Source organism: Lissotriton helveticus, chromosome 3_1 (assembly GCF_964261635.1).
Source record: "Lissotriton helveticus chromosome 3_1, aLisHel1.1, whole genome shotgun sequence".
NCBI lineage: Eukaryota > Metazoa > Chordata > Amphibia > Caudata > Salamandridae > Lissotriton > Lissotriton helveticus.
In genome coordinates, this window is record NC_136061.1 from 1,105,407,415 (window position 1) to 1,105,427,967 (window position 20,553).

The 20,553-nt window shown below is 43.1% G+C and overlaps 1 protein-coding gene across 4 annotated transcripts in view; it reads right to left on the bottom strand.

The window, feature by feature from the left end:
- PKP4 (plakophilin 4) overlaps positions 1–20,553 on the bottom strand; it is a 771,376-nt gene that overhangs the window by 327,921 nt on the left and 422,902 nt on the right. For 2 of the 4 annotated variants that reach the window (XM_078681704.1, XM_078681702.1), the window contains exons 6-7: positions 7,140–7,271; positions 6,851–7,038 (exon numbers count right to left, since the gene is read on the bottom strand). In XM_078681704.1, the coding sequence (XP_078537830.1) occupies positions 6,851–7,038; positions 7,140–7,271 (320 nt within the window). The remainder of the gene's footprint in view (positions 1–6,850; positions 7,039–7,139; positions 7,272–20,553) is intronic. The other 2 variants (XM_078681705.1, XM_078681703.1) reach the window with 1 other exon arrangement.

The following is a 20,553-nucleotide window of genomic DNA, read 5'->3' on the forward strand; positions in this document are numbered from 1 at the left end:
TACGTCAGTTTCCTATGTATTGGCCAAAAGTTTGAGATGATTCTATGTAAAGTTGATATATGCCTTGCAACACATATAGGCAGGTAATGAGGAGATTTTTCTCTACTCCTATGAAATTCGAACGGCGCAACGTACAAAGAGTACTTTAAGCGCTACTTTTTTATAATACTGCATATTTAGCACTATTTTTGGCATGCCTGTTTTTAGCACACTTCGTAAGTTGTGTTGCTTTTTTAGTGGTACCAATTTGAAACTTGATGAAGCACAACCGCCCCCCCCCCCCGGAGGGGACGCCTAATAGGGATATGTATATTAAATATGGTATTTCGTCCATAATGTACAGCACATTGTGGAATAAATACACCCGCAAGGATCCTGAGTTGCGTTGGCCTATGCATGGGTCATTTGATTTGCAAAAGATTCAGTATGTGGAGCAACAAATGTTCAAGCGAAAGGCTAGGCAAGATATGTTTGATTGTGTGCGAAAATGGGAGAAAGAAGTGTGTGAGCGAATGAAGCGTGAAAAGGCCTTGAATGAAAAAGAACAGCGTAAAAGTGTGCATGCGAAAGACTTAGATATGAAAAATAAAGAGATGAGAGAAACTAAAGAAAGGGAAGATAGGGAGCGTCAGTTACAGGTAAATGGCCAATATGCTATTCGTAGGCCTCTCTATACTATTCTTAATAAAACCCCAAGATGATTCTCTTTTGTTAGATTGTTCTCCACCTCCGTATATTTTCCCTTCTGCTCCTAATGAGTCAGATGAGGACTCTACCAAAGATCAGGATAAAGCCTGAGACACTCGCTCAATGTTAACTACCGAACGTTCCTCTGAGATTAGATCTGCGGCGCGAAAAGCCGATCGTGGTACTCTCACTGCTTCTGAACTTCTAGATACTATTAAGAATTTGTCAGAGAAGGAACAGAAATATTTTACGGAGATATTGGCTACAGAGGTTGTTGAGCGATTTAGGAAATATTCGGTGGAAGTAGAGCCAGATGATATAGCAACTGCTTGTAAGCAATTACGTGAAGGTTCTTTTGTCTTCTCCCAGGTGGCTGATACGATCAGACGCTTGGTTAAACTACGTGATGAAGCAGTCCATGTGCGGGAAGAGAAAAAGGCAGCAGACGCAGCTGCACAAACATCTCGAATCAACATGGCACAAGCTCAGACGCCAGACACAGATAAGAATGTTGTTAATGTGAAACCCATGCTTTTATATGTTCCTCCTAAAGGAATGGGTACAAGTGATGATAAGGCCTCTATTAATGCGAAAGGGTACTTTATTTATAATTGGGTTTACACTCCTTGGAATGGAGCAGACGTTATGACTCTTAAAAATGCATTGCCTGACCCACGAAAGAATCAGACAGCTTTTTATGAAGAAATTGAGGGTGCTATTAGCTCTTGCACTACGACTTTGTCGGACATTGATTTGTTTTTTGGATTAATATTACCGCCTGATATGTGGAGAACTGTGCGTAAAATTGATGATCGTGCGACATTTGGGGCATTATGGTCAGATATAGAACAATTAGATGAAGATAGAGAGCCTGCACAAAAACCATGTTGACTAATTTTACATCTCCCAGCAGCTATATTGGTTAAATTAAAAACAATTACTCCCCCTAAAAAAATAGATTGGACTATGTTAGTGTCTTGCAAGCAAAAAATAGATGACTCAGTTTCAGATTTTTTCACATGCTTTGAAGAAGCATTCCACTATTTTAGTGGCCAGTCATTGACAGATGACACGGGTAGGCATCTGTTTGTTGATAAATGTCACAAACCTGTTGCCAGAAATAGCTAGTCACATAAAAGCCAGCGAAAGTTCATGGACTACCGCCTCTCCGGCTTCTCTACTAACCATGGCTCAGTATTATGAACGACAGGAATTAGAAGCAAAAAGTAAGTAGGATAAAAAATCTAAAGAGTTAAAAACGGAGGTTATGATGGTTCAAGCTTATGGCTCGCCTTATAGAAGTGATAATAGAGGAGGACGTGGATCTTATGTTTCGTCTTTTCCTCCCTCTACTCATGGAAATTTGTCTATTAATCAGTGTGCGTATTGCAGACAATTTGGCCACTGGATTTCTAGTTGTCCGGTGCTAAGTGCCCAGCAGGGTTCACGTGGTCGGGGACAACTGAGAAATCGTTCAGGATATTCAGGGCCTAGAGGAAATACAAATGATCATGCTCGGTTTGATACTAATGCACGTGGACAAGGGGCTAATACTTTTGACAGACGGAATCAATATCAAATGTCCCACTATGAGCCATCTGATTTGCAAGGTTCTGCTTATGCATAGGATTGCCTAGGATGGGGTAAGGAATCAGTTGAAGTTCCAGTAGATCAGAAGGGTCCCTATGTTACAGCACATGTTTTGGGTTTTACTGATCAGTTTCTGGTTGATACAGGAGCTACTCGTAGCACCTTGTCTAAACACTTGATTCCTAGGGCTCCCCTGTCTGGCTTAACTATTACATCGATAGGTTTTGATGGAACATCCACCCTTAGCCCATTGTCACAACCACTTGCACTCCATGTTGATAAGTTTACTGCTCCATGTCCATTTTTGCTTTCTCCAAATACACCAGATAATATTGTGGGTCTTGAGATGCTCAAATATTTCAGGGCCACGATACGATGTTCTCCGGAAGGAGTACGGGTTATTTTAAATGAGAACAGCCCCATGATTGAGAGATCCTGTATTGTTAAAGAAGACATTGCCCTAGCTTCACTCCCTAGTACTTTGTGGGCTACTTCAGATACCGATGTAGGACAAATGGTTATTCCACCAGTGCATATTAGTGTCAAGGAGGGTGCTATACTGCCAAGATTGCCTCAGTATAAAATTTCTCGAGAAGGAGAGGAAGTACTTGCACGCATTGTTCATGACTTAATTAAAGTGGGGGTTGTGGAAGAAGTTCCTTACAATGTTTGCAATAGTCCGATTTTTCCTATTTTGAAAAAAAACACTGACACTAAGGTTTATAGATTTATCATTGACTTGAGGGAGGTCAATAAGATTGTAGTACCGCAATACCCTGTAGTGTCTGACATAACAACATTGCTTACCTTGGTCCCTCCAACAGCAACTCCATTTTCAGTAGTAGATTTGAAGAATGCTTTCTTCTCGATTCCTATTCATCCTGATAGCCGATATTTGTTCGGTTTCACTTTAAATCGATCGTACAGATTTTGTAGAGTTCCTCAAGGCTATACTGAAAGTCCCAGTATTTATAGTCAAGCCTTGAAACGACAACTTGATTCTTTTATTTTAACGGATGGAGTGGCTCTCATACAATATGTCGATGACATTTTGTTAGCAGCTGATACACCTGAACAGTGTTTAAACATGTACTTTGGCCTTGCTTTCTTTTCTTGCGACACATCACCATAAAGTATCACGGAAGAAATTGCAATATTGTAGACCGAAGGTGACCTACTTAGGTCATCTTCTGTCTAAGGAGGGACGTGCATTGACACCAGATCGCAATCAAGCAATTTTAGACACTCCAGTACCTTCCACACAGAAAGATGTCCGTGCATTTATTGGTTTAACTTAATTTTGTAGGCAATGGATATTGGGTTTTTCACACATTGTTAAACCACTGCTAGCGCTTTTGACTAAAAACACTCCGATCCCCCTTCCTTGGACAGATGAATGCAAAATGTTTTTCGCCAGTTGAAACAAGCTCTTTGCTCTGCACCAGTGTTAGGTACACCAGATTATACAAAAGCTTTTACACTCTATGTACACGAGAAAGATGGATGTGCATGGTCAGTTTTAGTACAGACACATGGTGACAAGCAACGTCCCTGTGCATACTTTTCTGCAGTTCTTGATCCTGCTGCTCGTGCATTGCCTGGATGTTTCCGTTCAGTTGCAGCAACAGGTGTGTCCATACGTCAGAGTGAAAGGATAGTTTTGTCACACAAACTGTTGGTGCTAGTACCCCATGCAGTAGATGCCCTTTTGAATCAGACTAGAACGCAGCATTTGACTAGTGCCTGCCTGACAGGATATGAATTGACACTATTAGCACCTCATATTACATTGAAGAGGTGTGCTACACTAAACCCAGCTACTTTGTTGCCATATTCTGTGACTCAGTTCCAGTCGAAGGAACCTCATGATTGTATATTCCTTACTGAGGAACAGACAAAGGGTTGCATCGATTTGCAAGATACGCCCCTATCAAATGTAGATGGGGAGTTATGGTTTGATGGGTCCTGTTTGAAGTTACCAAATGGCACAACCTCAGCTGAATATGCAATCACCACACTTGAAACAGTAGTGGAAACAGCTCGCATACCTCAGAAGTCGGCTCAAGCAGCTGAACTAATAGCTTTGACACGAGCATGTGAGCTTAGTACTGATTTATGTGTGAACATTTACACGGATAGTCACTATGCTTTTGGAGTGGTTCATGATTTTGGCTTACTCTGGAAGGAAAGAGGCTTTCTTACATCCCACAGGATGCAGATAATGCATGGAGAATTAGTGCATAATCTCTTGACTGCACTCACATATCTGAAGAAAGTTGCCATTAGAGGTTTAATAAACTCTGTCTTTTCTATTCCAGTTTCTGTGCCAACTTCTTAGTATTGGTCCAAGGACTCTGAGCAGAGAAGGGCGAATCCCTTGCACTAGTAGGCCTGGCTGGGGTTTGCTACCACAGAAGTGAAGCGGAATTGACTGGTGGTCAGAGCTGCAAAGCATCTGAAATCGAATTACTGATAATCCCAAAACAATTCAACTCTTCTAGTCATTTCCTTCTCACACAGGCAAACAGCAATACTCTGCCATTAATCTGTAATTACAGTCTAGCACTGAGCCAGTAATTGTAGATGGGATGGGTACGGCTGTGAGAGTAAAATACATTTGGGTGAGGTTTGATTCAACATTGAACTGCTTTTAGGTGCCAGAAAGCATAATGCACTAAGTGAACCATTAAAGAATGAGGCCCTGGATAGACTTACTTGGGTAATTTGACAAATGTAATTTACTCTGTCCTCTAAATTGTTAAAGTATCTAAAGATAAGTCACAAAATGCATTTTCACACTCAAAATGTTTGTAAACAGTGGTTACAGGGCCTGCCTCCTGCAGTGTAATCTCTGGAAAGTAAACACTTCCTTATACATGACACCTATCCTAGTTTGATATGCGGGTCCTTTTGTTCCACATAACACTACACACAATGACCACACACTCAACCAATCACTTCAGCAACACTGTAGCCAAGTCTTGCTTTCTCCAAGTTAGAAGTAATCAGTAAGATATTAAAAACTGTTCAGGCATATCTTGGTGTACTGCTTTCAATTTCAAGATCTCCGCACAAACGGAGTACACGTTTCAGTTTCAACGAGGCATGTCTTGATACCTTCTTTGAAGGGTGCAGCTAATCCAGAAATTGGTGACTTGCCAACAACTGTCTATACCTGTTTAACACTACAAATCCTCATGTGGAATCGGACCTCAGTTATTCGTCATGCAATTCAATCCCTACATCTTCGCTTGACCTCTTTAATATCCACATCAGATTGTTCTTGAACCTGTGATATGATAAAAAGCATACTTTGGAGGTCCAAGATGCACACCATTGAACTCTTTAACACAACACATCAACATATTAAAGCTAATCTAACATTACAGAAAGTCTATAACATGGAAGTAATCGCTCAATAAAATGTTCAACGTCTTTTGTTCAGTTAGCCTTGCCAGTCACAATATCACACCATAAATCCATCAAGCAACAGACCACACAGCTTGCAGTTCTAATCAATTGTGCTCAACAGGTGCTGTGAACATGTACTGCTGATGCAAACTAGTTTGTGGGGTTTTTTTACACAAGAGGGGCAAAAAGTGGGGCAGGGATACAACTCGCAGTCTGCATTTACTATCTTGAACCCCAAAACCAGAACTGCATGCAGACACCACCATTACAGCTTACCACACAGGTCTAACCAAACGCAAAGTAGTGCCAGAGGTCAAGACCATGCAACAACAGGTTGTGGCCATATTTACTAGACATGCACAGCAAACACAACAAGCGGACAAAAACTGAGAGGTCTAGTACATGAAGACAGCAGCCCCAGACACTCTCATTGATTGTTTGGGATTTTAATTAGTCTTTATCACATAATATCATGACGAAATCCGTTAAATCTTTTGAAAAAGGTTAACTTAACAAATGTTCAGCTATCACCCTATCACAGGGGATGTGCTAAGTAGTATAAAAACATTTCACATTGCACGAAAAATTATCGGTTGAGACACATTCAAGTAATGATATAAAACGTAAATGCCTGAAAATTCCTTAGCTGAGGTTAGCTATGCAGCCTTCAATCTGCAATGTAAAAAACACTTCAACCTTCCCCAAATCCTCCAAAGTCGCGGACGAAGGATAGTTTCCACCTGCTCTTGCTACATGCAACGCTTATCCTCATAGCGCCTTTGATGACATCACTAATGGCATCCCAGTCGGAGCACAGAATCCCAGCAGGGCTGCATACAATGATTTAGCCATCCTAGTTTGATCAAAATCACTACCACGAAGTTGGAAAAAAACAACTATACCAGTCTACAATAGAAAGAACCATAACTACTACAATAAGAATGCTAAACACAAGATTTCAGTCATTTATTTAAATACTCCACGCATTAATATAAATAATAGCGTGTAACAGATTTAGACTATTTTTCAGTGAGTTAGGTTAGTAAGGGGGCGGGGAAGGGGGGGGGGGGGGGTAGAGATGCCCTAATTTGGGTGGTTTGTTGCTGCTGTAAGCTACAAGCCACAGCTGAACACTGGAAAGATGAGGCGACGATCACTGTACCTGCGCATAGGTTTGCCCCTCAGCTCGCGAGCCTCTCACAAGATGGTTGTTGGCAGACCCAATGAATGTGTGCTGCGGCCTGTCAGTCTTTCCCGCGCTCTGGCTGTTATGGAAACTGTTTGCCTCCTGGTATCCGCTGTCGGAGTAAGAATTCATTTGCGTTGAGCTGCGGGAGTTGCCCAGTGATCCTGAAAAAAGAAAAGTAATGTGATAAAACTGTTTAATGAACATTTCCGGCGGCAACCAATCCTGGGAGCACATTCTAGTATGTAAAATGCATACAACAGACCCTCACTTTCGTGCAGAGATGTTTGTTCGGGCGAATACAACGTGGAAGCTTCTTGCTCCGATCGCATTAGGTACATATTGGGGTAGGCTCCGTCAGACAATCTGGGCTTACTGACACCAGCGGATGGCACATCTGGAATAGAAATTAATGACGCTACAGTGAGAAGAAATACTACTTTTAAATAAATACTGCGATAATGCCACAGTTCAAATCAAAGATCAAATAACGTAAAAAATATCCACGCATGTCAACATCATGAAGTAATCTCTTGAAATGGCACAAGTTAAAGGCAGTATATCATCAACTTGAATATTTTAATTCAAAACGTTAAGAATATCAATTACCGCATTCTTTGACACAGACCGCGCACCCATTGCACAAAAATCACACTTTAAGATAAACCATTTGTGCGGTATTTATATTGCCTGTAAGCCACATTCTGCTTAACCAGTAACACTTGTTCCTACTGCTGGTTTATTAAATAGAGGCAATTCTGTCACTTCCTAATCCACATAAATACGGAATAGAGTAATGTATTTACTCGTTTCTAGCTACACTTAAAGCAGGACTGTGTCAACGCAAAATAATGACAGAACAGCAAAAGCCCAAGAGACAGCAAAATGAATATAATAGCGCTGGGAAGGATGTGAAATATTTCGAGAAAGCCCCATCGGATACCAAAAACAGGAGAAAGAAAGGCGTGATTCAAAAGTGATGGCATCAAATATAAATATATGGGGCATTAAAAAAAGTGCACCACTGACCCTGATCCTAGAATATGCTTATTGGGTCTAGGTAAAAAAAAGACATCCTGACAAACATAAGATTTACCACAATAGCTTTACTGTATACCAGAAGAGAGGTTGCCAAGTCCTGGGCAGGATCAGCACACCTATGCAAGATCGCTGGTTCGAAGATTTAAAATACATTAATGAACAAGTTGAGCCTACACATAAACGCTGCACCCGCCTCCTGCCCTGAAGCTGTATGGCTACCACTGAAAAATTACTTGCACATCTGGGGTGGGGGCGTGGGATCCATTGGGGCTGTGGGACAGGATGTGTCAACTCAGACAACTGCCCCCACGGGCTGCTCCTATGAAGCAGCCTGAGCCTTTGGAGTATGCTTTATAAAGGTAAATAACAACGAGTTGCGATCCAATGGCCCATTTGGGCCACAAACACACACTCTTCGTGTTAGCCTAGAGAGGGCCACGAGTTTAGGCACACTTATGGCTGTAGCTGCTCCTGGCATTTGGAGCTGGTGATATGCCAACACTATCACGCTGCCCATGTATGGCAATAGGTGGTTGGACTTACTGGCCATTTAGGAATCCATACCTAGAATGGTTGTATCTACAGAGATGCATTGGCTATAATTAAGTTGTAATCTTCTCAAACTGTACATACATTTGACTCTTGCCGAATTGTGTTTGATAATTAAGTATGTTGTACGTAAATGTAAAACACATGCGGAAAACAGATGTACAGTGACATGTGTATGCATAGAACTTGCATGGCACACATCAGTCTACCAAGCAACGAAGTACTGTACTAACTGGGAGCAACAGTCAGAGTAAATGGGCTACAGGACAAGGAAGTGAGAATAGCGGAAGGTTGGAAAAGGATTCTCTTTAAGGAAGATTCAGTAATAATGCAGTTAACCATCAGGGGCAGCCCCGTTATTGTTTTGGCAGTGAGGATTGACCCACCTGCAGCCATTGGAAAGTATGCCTTTGTGTCCCTCAGAACATGAACCCTGCCGAGTTGAGACTGAGCCCCTGAGGGCCCTTTATTAAACTCTCTTCCTCCCCAATTCACAGAAGCCACAATGGCAGGGACAAGAAGGGAAGGGTGAACATCTCTTCCAGCCCTGCAGCAACATCCAGTAGTAGTCAGAGGAGCCCAGGGTGTGAACCACCTGAGGTGGTAGAGACGTCACCTTACATTAGGGCCCTTCTTCGGTCCATACAACATTTGAGAACTGACCTGCATGAGAGATCTGGCAAGACTGAGCAAGTGATTACTGTTTTTGAGAAGCAGGCAAAGGGCAGGAGATTGAGGACGGAGATAAACATTTTCTCAAGTTGACTTGGCAAGAGCTCTTCAACGATGTCTGAAACAAGAACCAGGTTGATAGAACGCGATGCCTTACATTGGGCTACCAGTTGAGTGCCAGGACCGTGGAGCGACTGTTTACTCCACAGCTGATGCAGCTCTGGGGAATTCCTCCTGTAGAAGAAGGGAACACTTTCTATTTCAATGTGTGTAGTTTCTCTTGCTTCCAGTCCACTGTAATAAATCTGCCCGTGGCCCATCTTTGAGCCACTGAGTTAGTTACTTTATCGGACTTTTGAGGAAAGAAACGTTTGGAACTCTGGGCAGAGTTTGTTTGTATTCACCAGCGTTTGTTCAACTTGAAACTGTGGAGCATTATTATTTTTTTAATCAACTGCGATGTCCATGTCTGGACTTTAAGACTATCTGTGTTGCATTGACTACTCATCAACATATTTCTGATAATAAATATATTCAATGCTATTTCCATGCACTTCTTAAGCCCTAGGTTGTTGTAAGTAAAGAAATAAATCACAAAAATGTCAGATTTAAGATTAATAAACAATGGGTTGACAATTTATGCCATTCTCAAAAATTAATTTTCTAGCAAAGAGACCTTCAGCATTATGGATTATCATATGTTGCATTCTCAAATTTGTTTTTTTTAATCAATCCACACTACACTCTATATTGCTTTATGGCCTGAATCAGACTGCTTTTGAACTTCCCATGTAGCTGACTGGAAACAACCTTCTCGATAATGTTTCCCAGGAATAGTGCTGGTGGATAGGGTAGTAGGCTCGCAAGGTTGTCGTAATCTAGATTTGATTTCTACAGTAACAGTAGTGATAGTCTGAGAAGACATATAAGGTGAAAGATAATTTAAGGATAACCAGGAGCAGTCTGAAAGCTTCACCTGAAAGCTTCACTACAGAGGTCATATGCAAAACAAAAAGGAAATGATGATGCGTTCATGGAGTATGACTTCTAGTGGCTAAAAGAATGTCATGCGATGCAGAGTTTCTTTAGAATTACCAAGCCTGCTTTTAGCTGTCAGAGCTTAAACACGGTCTCCAGTTACTTAATGGTTTGATGTGGTAGTTCTGGTGAGCACACCTTCTATCCTTACTAGGTAAGACAAAGGAGAATTGGCCAGGAAGGAAGGTTCTGGGGAGGAGGGTACAGGGTCACCTCCTTTCATCATTTATCAGCCTAAGCAGATAAGGGATCCTCCCTTTAGGCCTTCCTGATCACTCTTGGAATGGCCTTTTTTGGGTTGGTATCCAAAGTAGGCAGGGGTTGGGCTACCTTAAATAGGCTGTGCCTCATTAGAAGCAAAATATAGTGATAGCATAGGAGAAAGAGGATTTAGAGTCCATCCAACTGTAGAAGTAAGGTTGACCTGACATTCTCTAATCTCACCCATAAATCTGGAGGGTACTCAGTTTAAGACAACCTTGAGCAGCTCAACTTCCAAGTCTTTTCTGAAAGGGATGAAGTTTGGGTCACATCTTAGTCAAATATTCTAGGAAATCTACGATATTACACCAGTGATTTGCCGAGCTCTTCCTCCATTTAACAACATTGTTATTGTTTAGTAGAAACAGGACAATTACATATATACCTCTGGCATATATGTACTCAGACATGTCTCCACATGGTGTATCAGCATTACAGCGAAATATGGAGTAGTACTGTCAATAGGTCCTTGAGTCTCGATAGACGTCTCTGAGAGCAGACCATGCTCCTATTCTATGATTTGAGATAACATATCAATTAATGCATTAGATTCACTCATAGATAGTGGTAATATAACAACGCTCTAACTCCATGTGTCACCAGTTGATCAGTGGACCAGATGTGTTTTCATAGATAGTATGATACCAAAGGGGATGATGGACGGAGCGTTTGAGCAAATCAAACACTCACCCCCAGTCAACTGATCCGGGTTTAATCCATCATCATTCTTTAGTTCACTCCACCACCCCAGTTCAGACATGGCCATTTGCAAATCAGTGTGACCCTGTGCCTCATAGGAACAGTCCAGCCCAAACTGCCAAGCCATGTCTTCCCTGGACTGGAAACAAGCATCCTGGGACCGGTTTCGGGTTCATAACCCTCATCAGCCAGGCTATGTTGAATCAAGTGGAAAAGTGAGCAAGGGACCCACGTCTGGGCATAACCTGCCAACTTAGGGCGAACAAAACGATATCAAAGGGGATGATGGATGGAGTGTTTGAGCAAATCAAACACTCACCCCCATTCAACTGATCTGGGTTTAATCCATCATCATTCTTTAGCTCACTCCACCACCCCAGGTCAGACATGGCCATATGCAAATCAGCGTGACCCTGTGCCTCATGAGAACAGTCCAGCCCGAACTGACAAGCCAGGTCTTCCCTGAATCAGAAACAAGCATCCTGTTGTGTTTGCATTGGTCACCCAGAGTGGGACGGGTATGCTCAGACTGGAGTCCCGTGCTCTCCATGCCACTGGAATGAAGCTATACTGGCTGATAAGGGCTGAAAGCCTGAAACCGGTCCTGGGATGCTTGTTTACAGTCCAGGGAGGACCTGGCTTGGCAGTTCGGGCTGGACTTTTCCCATGGGGCACAGGGTCAAGACTGAATTGCATATGGCTGGGTTCCAACTGGAATGGCATGGTGAGCAAACAAACGATGGATTTAGGCCCAGATCTCTGTACTGGGGTGAATGTATGACATTGTTCTGCATTCTGTCCATCAACTGTTGTTTTTGCATTTGTCTCCTGAGTGGGACGGGTATGCTCAGACGTGAGTCCTGTGCTCTCCATGCCACTAGAATCAAGCTATCCTGGCTGATGAGGGCTGAAAGCCCGAAACCGGTCCTAGGATGCTTGTTTCCAGTCCAGGGAGGACCTGGCTTGGCAGTTAGGGCTGGACTGTTCCCATGGGGCACAGGGTCAAGACTGATTTGCATATGGCTGGGTTCAAACTGGTATGGCATGGTGAGCAAAAAAACTATGGATTTAGGTCCAGATCTCTGTACTGGGGTGAATGTATGACATTATTCTGCATTCTGTCCATCAACTGTTGTTTTTGCATTCATAGATAGTAAGCTCCTAGAAGTTGTGGCTTCAGAAGAGTACAATATAATGATATGATTTTCCTTAAGGGCAACTGGAGGCACATTATTTTGTGTGTAGTGTACTAGATGCAATGCTTTGAAGCGAATATTTTCCTGAGTAGGTAGGATCTAATTACAGATGGGCCCTAGACCAAAAGCCAAGATGGGACATATTGTGGTGTCTGAAGTCTCAGTAAAACACTCTTAGCGAGACTCACATAGATAGCTTTAGATGAGCTCATTATTATCATTACCAGGTCACTGATATCCTGGACCCACGCATTAACTCTAAGAAAGGGCAGCAATTTTCTCAAACCTTTAGATGGAAGAAGCCATTTTTTTGCAATCCTCTTGATTCTACGTTGTAGTGACACATCATTGACTATTACCACACTCATACTCTTTACTCGTTTCCGAGATGGGTTAGATAGATATGTTTATTTGCATAATTAAGTAAAATCATTGCAATTCATACAAAAATAAAATAAAAGGCACTTTGCACTCTCAATTAAAAAGTTCATGTAAGCGCAAAAAGAACATAAAAAGCACTTTACACTCAATTAAAAACGTCATTTTATTTTAAAGAAAGAGAAAAGAAGAAGTTCATAGCTAACACTGCGGAGGTTCATGGGGGACGTCTATTGGTAAAATCGAGTTTATCTTGATCATTAATTTTGCAAATAGGGCGGCCATCTGAGCAGTCCCCCTTCATGCAGGGCTTCTTGGCATGTCCGCACATTAAGAGTTCTCCTGATGGGGCGCAATTAAAAGATGGGGTAAGTTCCCACCTGTGCAGACTAAAAGGTACTTAACCAGGATACCATTTAGGTCTCTAACATGTATCTGTTAGTAAGGATTATTTTTTAAATAGTCAATATCAATCCAGGGTCAACAGATGAAAGAGGTTGGCACACTGCTCTGTGTCTGAAGAGCTTGCTGAGCTACACTGCATAACTGGCATATTTAAGACATGTAATCCCAACAGTATTATCTCATTTTGTAGAAGTTCTAAAGACACATTAAAAAATAACACCTGAAGATGGTCTAACTCGGATTTAAAATACGGAAGGTGAATAATTATGAATTTTCAAATGACAAAAGGCCAGATCAAGTCCAATGTTGTTACAGTTAAAATGAGGAAATAGCACTGAGAAACTGTTGACGCAGCATCCGTTGACATCCTGCCAGACAGATGACCCTGCCGCTGTCAAGCCGCTGGCAAACCTGAAGGTCACAAAGGTTATGCCAACATGCAGTCAGTGCACTCATATGGTCTCTGCCAGCAATGACTAAGACCATGTGCCCTTGGATCAGCTAATGACAGTTTGTAAAATTATAGCTCTGCCTTGAGTGGTGCACTGCATTGGAAGTGCAATTTAAGAAGCAGATATCAGTGTGAGTCACAAAGTTATCTATATCTCACTGAACCATTTTCCGTAACCAGTGAAGATGGCGATGAACCAGCAATGAAAAATTTTAAACAAGCTGAACAACTATTGAATATTCATAGTCCTGCTACATAATCACAGCAGTGTCAACATGCAACGGTAACAACACAGGCAGTGAACTTTGCTCAGTTCGTGGAGTTTTCTGCACTTTGCGCTCCACGGAGCTCACAGAGTGCAGAAAACTCTGCTCTGCGTTGTGCAGCTGAGTTTTTTCCCCCGTTCGTGAGAAGTAAGTTCGCGAGCGCGAGCTGCCGCTCGGGTAGACTTTTTACACGAGCGGCAGTAAGACCAGTGCGAATGGCAGTTTGCACTGCACTCCGTCACTTGCAGAACTCCGCAGAGATTTTTTGTCACTACGTCGAATTCTGCGTAGCGAGATTCCGCAAACTACGCCTAGGCCTGCTAACAATGCAAGAATAAAAGTAAATTGAAAGTAATTTTTTGATAAAGATTGCACAAAAAGATCGAAAGTGGTGAGAGAGGATAGCTTGAGGAAGGCCACCGATTCTCAGAGCTCTTAAACTTAGCCCCACTTCACTCTTCTTGTCAGCACACTAGGACACAAGAGGAGCTCTGGACAAGCTATCTTTGGGATTGAGAGAGCTCAGTCACTGAGGCATTGCTTTTGGAGAATGGGGGCATCTTCATCCAGGGAATGAGAGGAGGATCACACACACTTCCCTGGCTAAATGATACGCTTCCAATCAAATAGGCGCTCCAGCAGTGACAAGCGGGACACGCTCTAGGTGAAAGAGGATTTTGTGGATTGTGTCAGCATTATCAGAGTCATTGGGGAGAGGGAGGCCGACTTTTCTGGCAGTCTTCCATTATCACACTCATGAACACAAGTGCTGTGCTAGTCCTCACAAAGTTGCTGCATATGTGGCTCGAAGGGGAAGGCAGGAGAGACTGCTGCAAAACTCCCATGGAGACTAACTGGATTCCTCTTTCGTTACAACTGGGTGGGTGGTGATATGGTTGTGATGTTGGACAGGTGTTTTGGTGCTGCCATCTCCCCTGATGTCATCACACTTCAATTGCCCTTAAGAAACAAGTACGGTCAAGTGTGCTCTTAAACACATACAGATCTCCCACCAAGATTGTCGACACAAGGTGTTATTGTCCAGAGGACACCGCCGTTGATCCACTGTCAGCATGAAAAAACAGGAGAATTATTGCACTGACTGCCTGTTGATGCAAAAGTTGCATGCTGCCACTCGCAAAACATGATCTTGGCTGTTCTGCCAATGGCTGTGTGGAGTTTATTAATGTTTGCAACAAAGTTAATTTAAATAACTTTAAAACCCACACACTAAAGAGGAAGACGCATGCACACCATGCCAATGAGCATTATGGACATAAAACAGGACTTTCTTTATAGTGGTGGCAGATGCTGCAACAAGTCATATTGTAATTATGGAAGGAAACGGGTGACTACATTTTTTTAAAGTACAGAAGTTATATCAATCATGAACAGCGACTTTCAGGAGCCATGCAATTGATAAAGGAAGCATCTTAGCCGTGGCATATAGTTTTTTTTAAACAGAAAATGTAATCTGTGAACAAGTTTTTTGTTTTTAAACAAATGTGCAATCAGACATGGGGTAATAGTGAAACATAAATCCATCTGTGGAGTTTCACAATGCACATCTTACCCTCACCAGTAATTCCGAGGTGATGCTTCACTTGACAAGCACTATTTCTAGGTCTCGAATGAGAATCCTAGGCAAAGTCGAAAAGCACCCTAAAACCCTATATTAGATGTTAGACTAGTAGTCTGGCCAGATATATTATAGAAGGGCCTATGTCTGAAATATAATTACTGAAAGGCAGCAGAATAATAGGAACAGTGGCTTATTCCAGATATGCATTGGGTAACAGAGCAAATTTTAATAATTTATTTTTATATTAATACTGTAATCCATAGAACCTGAGTTATAAAGTTTTTAGTAAAAATGAACTCCTAAAAGATCAAAACGCCAACCATTACCATCTAGTTGTGGGAAAACAGGTCCACGTCGAAAAATATGCCCAACCACGATAGAGCTCTATTCGGATACAAGAAGCAGATTTTACCCAGTCAGCATTTAACTTTAGACTTAGAAGAAATTCTGAGTAAAAGTGTCTGAGAAGGTAAAGTTCAGTGGGGCAAGGCTGCCAGGAGGTGGCCGAGGAGGGGATATCATCATCAGATGGCCTTGGGGCAAAGCTGTGGTGAAGATTTCTAAGTTCAGACTAAGCAGTCGAAATGGGAGTTTAAAATCTCCAGGGGGACGAGGCAGTGGGCTGTAGCCAAAGAGAGCTCCACATGGTTGGATACCTCTTTGTCGAAAGACCACTTAAAAGGATGTGCTGCAGCAGAGAAGAACATAGCGGAGAATCCACTTAGTCAATATGGTCAGTGATACACCTGGGTCGCATAGGCAAGTAGGTTAGTCCCGGTCTCCTCATGGTTCTCAGAGCATATTTTTACCAACATTTTTCTAAAACCTCAATTTTGGGATTTGGCCATCTGGGCACCTTTAGCACCACAACCAAGGGTCCTGGCCTTACCCAGCAAGGGGGGTCACCTCTTGGGGGTTCAGAACTCACTCAGGCTGGGTCCAGGTGCGGGTTCAAGATGGTGGGAGACTTATGTGTTCCTGTGGCTCTGAACAGGAGGCCAGCAAACTAGCACTTGGAGTCACACTGGTAGTCCTGGGTGCAGGTGAAGATGCAGGACTCAACGGCAGGGCTGGCCTCTGAAGGTTCAAGGCAGGCTCTAGACAGCAAAGAAGTCCTTCCAGGCACAGCAGCAGTCTAGTTGAGTGCACAGCAGGTCACAGGAACAGGCAGGCCTCAGAGTCCTTCCGCAGGTCCAGTAGTGAAATGAAGAGTGGGTCCGAAAGTCCTATTTTTCTTCCCTGGTGCCCTTCCTCTGGTAGAAGGGAGAAGCTTCTAGGAAAGTTCTATAAAGTGCATGGAATTTCCTGATTCTCCTACCCGGACTCCAAGGTGGCTGCAGTGACAAGATGGAGCTGTTAGGCCCTTTGCGTGAAGGCAGAGCAGAGGCTATTCAGTTGCAAGCGGGGCTGAGCTCAGCTCCACCCCTTCTATCCTGCCAGCAGTTGGCAGTTCAGGCATAGCTAATACATCTATTGTACAACTGTCTAGGAGAAATTCACAAAGTCTAACTGTCAGTTACACCCAGTCATGTTACCCAGGCCAGGCTACAGGAACAAAAGAGCTAAGGTCAGAACAATGGCAACATTCTAAAAGTGTCATTTTGAAAACTGTAATCAAACATCAGACTTCACCAATAATAGGGTATTTCATTACAATTCCAAAGAACCCAAACAGGACATCGATAAGCGTTTCAAATTGGAAATGACAGCTTATTTATTACATGTAATAAGGATTCTCCAGTGTAATCCAATGGGACGGGTAGGCCTTACAGAATTTAGGGGTTTTTCACTACCAGGATATGTAAAACTTAAAAGTACATGTCCTACCTTTGAAACACACAACACTCTGCCTTATGGGCTACCTAGGGCCCACCTTAGGAGTGTCTCATATGTAATAAAAGGGAAGTTTAAGGCTTGGCAAGGGGGTTTTAATGCAAAGTCGACATGGCAGTGTAAAACAGGCCTGCAACATGTCTTAAGGTGCTACTTAAGTGGGAGCACCATCAGTACTGCAGGCCCACTGGTAGCATTTATTTTACAGGCCCTGGGTATGTAGTATACCACTCTACAAGGGACTTAAGTAAATTAAATATGCCAATCAGGTGTAAGCCAATCAAACCACGTTTAGAGGAGTGAGCACAAGCAATTTGTGCACTTCACCACTGCTAACCAGTGTTAGTCATAATGTCAACAAAAACTAAATTCAGCAAAAGTTGAGGAAAAAAGGCGAAATGTTTGGGGGCGACCATGCAGAGAATTGAGTGGTTGACAACTTTTGGAAGATCTACTACGCCTTACAGCAAAGATGTTTCTAGGTTGTTAATGTAGAACAAAAACAACAAGCATTGGCAGTGCCAATAGGTCTCACCTATGAGAGAGGTACTGGCGTTGGAAATGTGTTTTATCCATTATGTACACTAGTGTGGCTGCTTTTCAGCATGGCTAACATTTTGTGAGGTGAGTTGGGGTAGACTGGAGTGGGAAGAGAATAAAGTGGGGTAGTTTGGAGTGGGGTGTGGTAGACTGGGGTGGAGTGGGTGGGGAAGACTGGGATATAGTGGAGAGGGATAGATTGGAGTGGGGTATATTGGATGGATTATAGTAGGATACAATGGAATGGAGAGGAGGTAGATTGAGTTAGGGTGGGGTACACTGAAGTGGAGTAGATTGCACTGGAGTATACTGGGGTAGATTGTAGTGGGGCAGATTTGATTGGGTAGATTGGAGTAGGGTAGTTTGGGGTAGGGTAGATTGGGATGGGGTGGGTTAGATTCGACTGGAGTGAAGTAGGATAGATTGGGTAGAGTAGAATAGAGTGATGTAGATTGATGTACAGTGGTATGGACTGTGATAGACTGGAGTGGGTAGAATGGAGTGGGATAGACCGGAGTGGAGTTGGATAGATTGAGGAGAGTCGAAATTGGAGTGGAGTAAGATTGATTAGGGAAGAGTGAAGTGAGTAGACTGGAAGAGAGGAGTGGGGTATATTGGAGTGGTATAGACTGGAGAAGGGTAGATTGAATAGGGAGGATTGGAGTGGGGTAGAATAGAATGCAATGGGGTAGAATAGAATGCAGTGGGGTGAAGTTGGGCAGAGTGGAGTGGAGCAGATTGGAGTGGAGTAGATAGGGATTGCTTGAGGTGGGGTAGATTGAGGAGGGTAGTTTGGGGTGGGGTAGATTGGGTGGATTGAAGTGTGGTAGATTGGAGTGGTGTACATTGTGGTAGATTGGAGTGGGGTGGATTAGAGTGGAGTTGGATAGATTGCAGGAGAGCTTGGAGAAGAATGGGGTAAAATGGAATGAAGTGGGGCAATTGGACTGGAGTAGAATGAAGTGGAGTTGGGTAGACTGGAGCGGAGTGGGTTGGATTAATGTACACTAGAATGGGGTGGTTTGGAGAAGCTTGTAGTGGATTAGAGCAGAGTAGGTTAGACTGGGGTGCAGTGGGGTAGATTGTAGTGGGTGGGGTTGGATAATTGGGTTGGACTAAGTGGAATAGATTGGAGTGAAGTGGAGTCTGGTAGAGTAGATCGTAGTGGAGTAGGGTAGACTGTGGTAGATTGAATTGGGGAAGATTGCGGTGGGGTGGGGTTGACTGGGGTGAGATAGTTTGTAGTGGAGTTGGGTAGGGTAGATTGGGGTGGAGTAAAGGGGGATAGAGTGGAGTGGCGTGTTGTAGAGTGAGTGGCATACACTGGAGTAGCATGGAGTCAAGTGGCGTGGCAAAAGATGTGTATTAGAGTGGAGGGGCATAGAGTGGAGTGGCATGTTGTGGCGTATCGCAGAATGGAGTGGAAGGGAATAGAGTGAAAGGGCACATAGTGGAGTGCCGCAGTGTGGCGTATGCATGGTGTGGTAGTGCACTGTCATTACAGAAAACACATTTTCAAATTGAAATCAACATTACATATGCACTGAAATACGGTTTTTACTGCACACAAACAATAATCTGTGCCGGTCATCGCCAAGTGTACCGACGTGGTTTGAAAGTTTTCAAATATTTGTTTCCACCACACTTCAGAATGATAAAAAAAGTGCCTGATTTGTACTAATTCTGAAACATCGTGTGTGTGCTTACGTGTGAGTGTGCTTGCGTGTGTGTGCGTGTTTGTGTGTGTGTGCGCAAACATTTTCTCCTCTTACATGGATACTCAGTAGGATTGCCACATAAATTCTCTCACAGAGGTCAGAGAAAGAAAAGAAAACACACAGCTCCCTCAGAAGAGAGCTTGACATTTCACCTCTGTATTTGAATGCACAGTAAATGTGACAAAATAAGAACAATAGTTAAAGGCTGGTTTACAGAAAGCAAGTTTGTGGAAGAATACAGTAAACAAGCTTTGAGCAATAGGAGGGGCATACTCAAGCTGGACAGCCTAAATAAAGCAAATAAAGCCAGCAAATAGAAAACCAGAAAGTGTGAATTACACACCACAAAGCCAATGGTAAGCAAAGGCGGAATACATTCCAAGGCCCTCTTTCGGAATGTTCATAAGATGTCTTTAGCAAAGCAGTCAGCTGTGCTATCTGGTAGGCTTTGACGTTAAAATAGGGATAAAATACATTCATGATGAACCCCTCTTGTAAGATGTAAAAATTCTCAACAGGAGCCACCAGTATAATTGCGAACAACTGCTGATGTACTCATGTGCAGGACACTCATTAAGTACTACATCAGGGTCCAAGGACAAGAGGATATTGCAAAGTTTTGGCCAAATGACCCAGTCAAAAGCGGACACGTGGCCCATGAAGGCCATATGGACAAAACCTAGTGTGGCTATCGTGCACGGATTGGTGATTGGTGATCTTAGCGTGCTGTCTGCTCCCCCTGGCCTGCTATCTCATCATTCTAGCGTCTGGACACACTTGCCTATGGTAGAGGGGAACCCACACCTACCCTGTTATAGCACGCCATTTGACCACCACCATCTGAGTTGGTTGCCCCCACAGGGCAGCTCCGGCAAATCGCCCTGTGGACCCTGAGCAGCTTTGAAACCTCCCACCTCTAGCCTACTACAGCGGATTACATACACATCTTTTTGCACTACACATGACTATAGGCGCACAGTCCCGTGATCACTGTTCTCATTATGCCTCCATGTAATAGGTTATTCTCCCCTCACCAGTGTGCGAGTGTCT